This window comes from Rhynchophorus ferrugineus, unplaced genomic scaffold, assembly GCF_030347505.1.
Source record: "Rhynchophorus ferrugineus isolate W39M unplaced genomic scaffold, kcgeb_rfMv2 rfM1, whole genome shotgun sequence".
Taxonomy (NCBI): domain Eukaryota; kingdom Metazoa; phylum Arthropoda; class Insecta; order Coleoptera; family Curculionidae; genus Rhynchophorus; species Rhynchophorus ferrugineus.
The window spans coordinates 38,082,627-38,091,200 of NW_027472580.1; the positions used below are offsets into that span (position 1 = coordinate 38,082,627).

Genomic DNA, 8,574 nt, shown 5'->3' on the forward strand with positions numbered 1-8,574 from the left:
TATTCCACATTGATGCGAGTCTCAAAAGCTTTGGATAATATTGGCGAGTATGGCACGATCCAACGGTTGTCTACATCAACATTTTGTCCTCTTACCTTCACAACAACCGATCGCCCCTTGTCCGCAACTGGTCGCCGGCGATACAATACGTATCCATCATTTCTCGTTATGGTTTCAGCAATCAGGTCTCTTGGGTATTGCTTGGAACACTTGCCGACATACAGGGTAAATTGTAGTTGAAAACTCCGCAAGGTCCATGTATCATGTGTTTGGTAACTACTGCATGCAATTTTGGGTCAACTGTGAGAAAGTGGGCATGAAATGATGTCATCTGGAAATAGCTGTTATATTTCTGAATGTTGGCCAAGAAGTGCTTAGAATAATTTCCAATCCCAGAAATTAAAGAGCGTAAAGGATCTGGTGGTGGAACCAATTGTGATAATTTTACTTTGCCTCCAGCACAACATAATCCAGTAGATTTACCACTGTATTTTAACGCCTTGCAATATTTACAAATTATTGGCATTTCCCCAATTGTAACCAATTTGTCGGCACAATAATCTATTGCCGCATCATAGTGGAATGCAGCTCGTTCTAAGATCACAGGAGCACTGTGTCTGCGAAATCGCTCAATTTCATTATGTCGTGCTCGCTGTTGCTGTGTTTGATGTGCACGAACTCGTTGCATTCCTATCTACTTCATTGTCACTCTCTAAAGAACACAATTCTGACAGTACTACTATCTATTATTTTAATTTTTACTAGAATACTACTATTTTCTTGATCTGTCTCTCTCTGGTCATCAGTGCGATTAGCACGTGAGGTAGCTCTTCGCACATTTGATTGACTGCGACGACCTAAGTCAGGTCGTCTTCTCCTCGGCATAGATCGTAAATTGTAATTAATCAAAGTGAGAAAAGTTCTCTCTCACTTAGCAGCAAAGTGCCACCATCACAAAAAATAAACCAAAAAAGAGCACATAATTTGAAATGTCACTATCACAAAGGATCACCGAAGTTAAGAAAGTTCTCGCGCACGCAGATTGTCGGATACGACCATTTTAGGTTTTGTTTAAGTTCTATTGCATAGTCTATAGTTATTATAGTGTATTATTTAAAAATACTAATTAACATATTAAAATACAATAAAATATTTGTAGGGTATTACTCAATTCCATGGAAAAATTCCATTCCTTTTTACATATACACAGAACATTCAAATTTAAAAGTAATTCTACTGCGTTTAAAATTAAATTATAAATTACATGTTATGTATTATTATTATAATTGTATTCAGTAATTTTTTTTTTCGTTTTCTTTTTTAAAGTTATTTCGTGAAGGTATTTATACTCCGTCTCGCATATACTACCGTTGGACAATATTACCACATATAAAATTAACTGCCCCAAGCAATCATCTCCTTTCATATCTCACAATTTTTACAGGAAATGATTTGTATATCTCCGTCTGACATCACGAATTGAAAAAAAATTCGAACCATGCGTTTCACTGAAAATAGTAATTACTATTTTCAGTCTATAGATTTCTGACTATCGACTCTTTCGACTGTTTTCAGTCAATAATTCCCAACGCTAATAAATATATATATTTCAACCAATTATGTATAGTTAAACATGTAATACTATGATATTATCTTCTATTACGGTTACAAATATTATGATATTAATGATAAATAATTTTTTAATTTATTGAGATTGTATTAAGGATTGAAGATTGTAACAACAAAAAAAAGAAAACATATTTTTCTTGCAGCCATATGCAGCCACTATATAGCAAATCTGTTATTTTTTTACGAAATACATATGTGCAATGACTACAAATCCTAGCTACTAAAACATTCTTATAATAGTGGAGTCTCTGCACCACCGGCGTCCACAAACAGCTTCAACTGCTGTTTGGTTTCTAACTGTTTAATGGTGTACTCATATCCCATTCTTGGTGACTAATCCGCGCACAAAATCATACGGATTCCTACTGAATTGATCTCCGGATTGCTGTAAATCAGTATATTTGTGAATCAGTATTCAGTAAATATGGCAACCGGCTTGTCCGGTGTTTTCGCATCCCAAATTTTGAATCGTTTCCGAGGGACATGCGACTATGTTTTAGCTTTTGTAAACTTCAGATAAATTTCATTACTTAGGAATTAATCCATTCAAAACCATACGTTTTTGGACCGCACAATAATCAATTTTATGAAAAATGCACCAGATGTTTACTGCAACCATCCTTATTATATCATACTACCTGAGAAAATTAAAACGTATAAAAACAAATACATTTTTATGCAATTGCTTAATTAATTAAGCAAGGTGGCTTCTAATAATGTTATATTCTATTCATTCTATCGTATTTTTTTAATTTTAAAAACCGTTGCGTGTTAATACCTTATCAATATGGCGATTTCTATTTTTTAGAATATATTTTAAGGATGCCAGCTATAACATAAACATAGTAAGATATAGTGTGCGAGATAAAATATTTTATAAGAAACAACGTCATCATATATTCAGAGTTATACTAGAAGGGCTGAAGAACCATTACACTAATAGGTACTCCTTCATCTATTTAAGTAAAACCTGTTACTAATCATCTGTTATTATTTCTAGAATCAACTTGGAAAATATATATGGGCTAATGGCTATAACATGCGTTGAAGTTCCGTGCTCATACGTGGCTTCCAGTTTAGTTTGTTTAGCTATGAGTATGCAAGAATTCATCTTAAATATCAATCATAAAAATATGGAGGCCTGCCATCATGTACATGCCATCGTGATGTCGTTGATGTCATTGGTGTGTTATATATTTAAAGCTGAAGTAAGCTATTTAAAATTAATTGAATGTCTACAATCGCAACTCTATATATTTGTGCTCTAGTACACTACGCTAAACAATATATAGTAAATTCCAAATAGCAATGACATGAGTATCAATATGTGTCTGTCTAAAGTTGTACATTAATTTTACAGTCAGACATTATTATCCTTGTCATTTTATTCTATCTAAAAAGAGATAGAACGCTGTTAAAGAAGTTCGAACATGTAACGGATTGAGCGTGCAAAAGTTGTCCGTTTGCCAAAAGTCTGATAATTTTTCAAAATATTATAATTACGAGTTATAAACCGGCAAACATTGTTTTAAATCTTTGTTTTAATAAATTTGAAATCGCCGCGGTTTTTATTGAAAATATTTTATGCGCCTTGCAGCTGCATTTTATATTAGTACGGACAGGGTCACTAAAATATCTTAAAAAATATAAAACAATATAACTTTAAATTCGCCAAAACGAGACCGTGTTTATCCGAAACAGGTGACGAATTAAGATCAGTTTTGGTGTTTCAGAGATCAAATATACGAAATGTATAAAACAGTAAGTAGTTTTTTAAATCGTACCATGATTTAATACAAATATTTCAGAGAAAATTGTTAGTCTGGAAAGTATCCATAAAAATCCAAAAGGTATACAGCTATTTGAGAGATGTAGAACATCCGTTTATACATTTTTGGATAATAAAGGATTTAAGTGGTGTAAAGGTAACCCACGAGGGGGTTTAATGGGATTGCAGAGATTGCTTTTAAGAGAATAAAATTTTTAAAAACATATAACAAAATCAAGGAAGAAATATATCAATTTATATATTTAAAAGAGACATAAATAGTTCAGAATGGTACATTGGGTTGCTAAAGGCAAGATGATAATAAATATTTTAAAGAAAACAAAAGCTGATGGCAAAAAGTAAATGTTGGAATAACTGTCGATTAGGTTTTGTTAGTCATAATATTTATTCATTGCAGACATATAATCCTTCATGCTGTTTCTTGGTAAATATAAATGAAATATTTAATTGCATTTTATGTAATTTACTTTTTTAGAAATAAGCCTGAGAAAAGATACATATTAGATCAGATTACTGAGTGGTCACAGAATATTACATCTTCCTCCCTATCACTGCATTTTTAATCCAGTTGAGTTGATACAATACGCCATATTGCAAAGAATTATTACAATAGATATTCAGGTCGAGGAGGATATTCAAACCATTTAAACTGTCTTGATTTATGGAAAGATGCATTGTTGAAAATAGCATCTTTGGTTTGTGTGAGCCCGATCTGACACATTGGAGAAGAAATTGACAAATGGTAGAATCTTAAGCAAGTTATTAGTGATTAGTGTGTTTGAAAGTGAAAGTGAATAAAACCTTATGAATCTTAGTTTATGATTAAATGCTGACATTACCTAGACAGGGTGATGCAAGAGGAAACCACTAAAGGTTAATATACAATTAATATGCTTTAGTTGTAGTGAATTGTATGATAGAGTGTGAAAGCTTTATGAGCATGTGTGTTGTAGTTCAGAATATACATGAACGTTTGGTTAACATGTATGAGGAGAGAAATAACACTAACGGTTTTGCAGATATGGCAAATGCGTTAAGGAGATGTATACAGATAATAATAGAACAAACTAAAGAGAAATATAGTAATATCATAATAACTTTACAAGGATACATTGCATCGAAAGAAACAAGAACTAATCGTAAAACATAAATATGCTCTCTAATTTAAGTAAAATACATTAAACAGATATACAATTGTTAATTATGTAGATTAGGTCTTCGGGGGATACCACTACATACAAAAACGCGCCTAGAACCCTACCGATAGTAGTGCAGAAAAAAGCTCAATGTATATATAATAAAAGAACTCTAACCTATAAATTATTGCGGCTGTAAAATTAATTGTAGTTTTAAGTTCTTCGATAACAAATGCATTTGCTGTACTATAATGTTAAAATAAATTATATTTAATAGAATATTTGTTGAATTATATTACTTATATTAAAATTTTGTTAAACGTCAGAGCCAAAATGTACTAAAATTCAGAGCTGCTGTGGCAACACTGCGACGTTTTGACAGTTCTCCCGTGTCACTGCTATTTTGAATTGACTATATGCTTTTATGATTTCTCATTTAAACACTTTAAAATTTCTCAATGCATTTCCACACAATAAAACACTTTTTGTTTAGGATTTAAAATTTTCTCAGTACATGTTTTTCACATCTTAATTTTTATATCTTGAAGTCATCACTTTTGTCTTCAAACTTAAGGTAATTCTATAATCACAATAACACATACCCTCTCTTAGACAATCGACACTTTGATTTAATAGGCTACCTGTATATCACTAATTTAAACTTATTACTTTTTTTAATGGCTATGATAGAAACACGAAGGCATTTGGCTCATTGGTTTATTTCGTTTCTACGCACACGTGGTGTGACGTGGTATAGAGTATAAGGGCAAAATTCGATATATTAAAAATAAAAGCATCAATGTTAATTCTGTAAACAGGTTCAAAATCGCAAAGAGTGTATTGGCTCTAAATTATCCAGAAAAAATCAATATATCTAAATCGGCCAAAAGAAAAACTCGCAAATTATTTGCAGTTTGTCTGATGTTAGCTTAAGCGCGCAGCAGCCGGAGCAACCGACGGCTCATTACAAAAGATATTCTTGGTGTTTTGTTTTTTAAAAGATATTCAAAATATCTGTATTTACAAAGAGTTTACAACAAAAAAATACATATTTTTCCAATTAAAGGTTTATTAAAATAATTTTATTTATTTTAAGCTTATTTATTAAAATTGTCTCAAGTGTGTAATAAGTAAGGTTTGATGTCAAGATATTGACTAAATATTGACAATATAATATTGAATAAGATATTGTAGATTGCACCCGATTACTTCCCGATATCATGTGTGAAGCAATCTGTAGCTATGCGTTTTCTTTTTGTTTTAATTGAAGCCCTTTTAAAAGTCGCTTGCGAGAACGACATACTTTCTCATATTCACGGGTTTTAATAGGCCATTCTTAACTCAAACACCTTACCACAATTCATTCTTTTATCTTTTTTGATGGTTCTTCATTACCAAGAAGTGACAATATTTTTTAAATGCTGTTAGTTATTTCTAAACTAAAAAACTTAATAAAACTTCGCGGTAGCTTTTATCTATAACAACATGAAGTACATACCAACTTGAAAAGAAGTTATTTCTATGTTATGTAAAGAGTACACTTGATTTAGTCGTGATTATTGGCTGCTCTGGACAGTGCAAGTTCTTTAACAAAAACATAATCAACGAAACAAAAAAACTAAGATAAAGTGATGTTTTTGTATTATTTAGTGATAATTAATATGCTCAACAATTCAATAAAAGTACTAAAATTTAAAAGTTAAAAGTTGGTTAAGATATTTTTGTCCATAGTACCTCACACTGTCCGTTTATAGTATATTTGTTATGGGCGCCATTTTTAGAGTGTATTATGTAAGCAAGAGCGTGTTTAGTTTTTTATGTGGTTTAGTGATTAAATTGTTAGTCTTTGGTTCATTAGTATAATATTAATCGGTACTATAAGTATAAGGCATCTTCGATCTAAGAATAAATGCACATAGGAAATAAAGAAAACCTTAATAACCCATCACATCTGGTACTAGCCTTCGCAATCTCATAAAATATTTTTGGTTCTATAATTGATCTAAAGCAGGTAAACAACAGCTTAATGATAATCTCCTTAAAGGTGCAAATAAACTGTACATAATAATTAATACTTAATAATAAATCTAGTCCAGAAAGTGTAGATGAATCATGGGAACTGCCAGAGAAAATTCCGCAAAACCACGTAATAATTATAACGGGCTGTTTGAATGCACAATTAGGGAAATTCAGCTGGTGGAACTTTATAGAAACTTCAATCTAAAAATTATGACAACCCACTTATAAACAGCAATCAAATCAAAAAACATGAATATCACCTATCCAGAGTATGGAAGTATTCCACATTGATCACATAGTAATATTTTACAAATATTACAGGGATATTCTAAACATTCAAGTACGCAAAGGATAAATACTGATACAGACGACTACTTAAGTTGGGCAAAAGTCGATCTGCGGCCTGAAACTCCATAAAAAAATAAGGCACCAGTATACCCTAAACTTGGCATTAGTAAAATACAACCATCCCTATTGGCAACTCAGTACACAAAACAGAAGCACAGAATTGAGAACAACTTAAGCGGAAAACTATCAGCCCAAGACCTGATTTCTCTGCAAATACGGAAGAAACATTATTGGTGGAACGAAGACTGTGAACGGGCTGTCAAATCTCGGTACGAATCATTCAAAGCATGGAACAGTAACAAGTCACATATGATACATTCCTGGTAGCTGGAAAAGAAACATTAAATTACATTTAGACAAGCAAAAAAGCAATATGAGAATAGTCAACTCCTGAAAATAGAAGAAGACTTCCAGAAAAATACTTCCAGAAAAATACTTCGAGAAAAATACCACCAGGAATTTCTATAAAACATTTTAAACAAAGTTAAATGAGTACTAGCCAGATAATCTCTTTTTCAAGAAGAAAAATGGGTATTTGGCACTTAATAACCAAGAAAATAGCAGAGAACTTGCTACCTACTTCAACAAACTTCTCAGTTGCTCAGAGCACACATAAAGATTTCTACCTCAAAATCCTTCAGAAACCAACCCAAATTTACAGAAATCGAATGAAGAAGAAATCGTCAGACAAATTAAAACACTAAAAAGCAAACACGCATCGGGTGAAGACCGAATTATTACAGAACTCTTGAAGGGGGTCTGTAAGGGAAATCCCATTGATCATGCTAGACATTTGGCAACTAGAAATGTTCCTGATTACTGCAAAACTGCTTTGATCCGTCGACTACATAAAAGGGAGACAAAATTGAATATGCCTTTTGCCAGTTACGTACAAAATTATCTCGTAATCTCTCCTGGACTGTACACAACAACTTGAATTCAAAATTGGTCAATATCAAGCAGGTTTAAGACCAGGTAGATCATTTCTAGAACAAATATTTATATTAAAATTAATTCTTAGACAACAGAAAATTTGTAATAAGAAAGTTGTTTGTTCATTTGTAGACTTCAAAAAGGCCTATGACTCTGTGGACCTTTCCCTTATAAAGCGATTGTCATTATATTACTCCATTATATGCAGATTACTCCGCATCAATTCTCTTTAAATATTGAAAACTGAAAAGACCACAATTAAATCATAAAGTTATATTTAAATGGCTACTCTCTATAACGTATTCGCCATTTATTACCCTTTGAGAATAATGAAATTTAATATTTTTTAAAATTTTTCATCATTAGGTCTTCTATACCTATGTCATGCAAATCAGTGACACACGCTCTGAATTAGCTCCGCATTTGAACCCACCTTTGAAAGCGACCTATAAATATGCCCAGCATCATATCTTATGGAACAAGCCAGACCTGTTTTTCGAAGACTGGGAAGCCCGTTACGGCCTATGGAAGTGTTTCAGGAACATATCTCAACATAAAAAGAACCAAACACATAAGTTAGAAGAAAGTTCCAGCTGGTAATAGATAAATATCGTAATGTATTATATATTATTTAGTTTATAATTAATTATACAAGCTTATTCTATGACATTTTATCTTTAAATTTTATCTTACTATAGGCAATTATAATATTTTAGAAAA

General features: G+C 31.9%; 1 protein-coding gene across 1 annotated transcript in view; it reads left to right on the forward strand.

Moving 5' to 3' along the window:
* Positions 1 to 8,571, forward strand: part of LOC143197009 (protein EFR3 homolog cmp44E) — a 36,115-nt gene extending 27,544 nt beyond the window's left edge. The window contains exons 6-8 of the mRNA XM_076405038.1: positions 2,438 to 2,572; positions 2,630 to 2,837; positions 8,221 to 8,571. Of these exons, the coding sequence (XP_076261153.1) occupies positions 2,438 to 2,572; positions 2,630 to 2,837; positions 8,221 to 8,454 (577 nt within the window). The 3' untranslated portion in view covers positions 8,455 to 8,571. The remainder of the gene's footprint in view (positions 1 to 2,437; positions 2,573 to 2,629; positions 2,838 to 8,220) is intronic.
* The last annotated feature ends 3 nt before the right edge of the window (positions 8,572 to 8,574 follow it).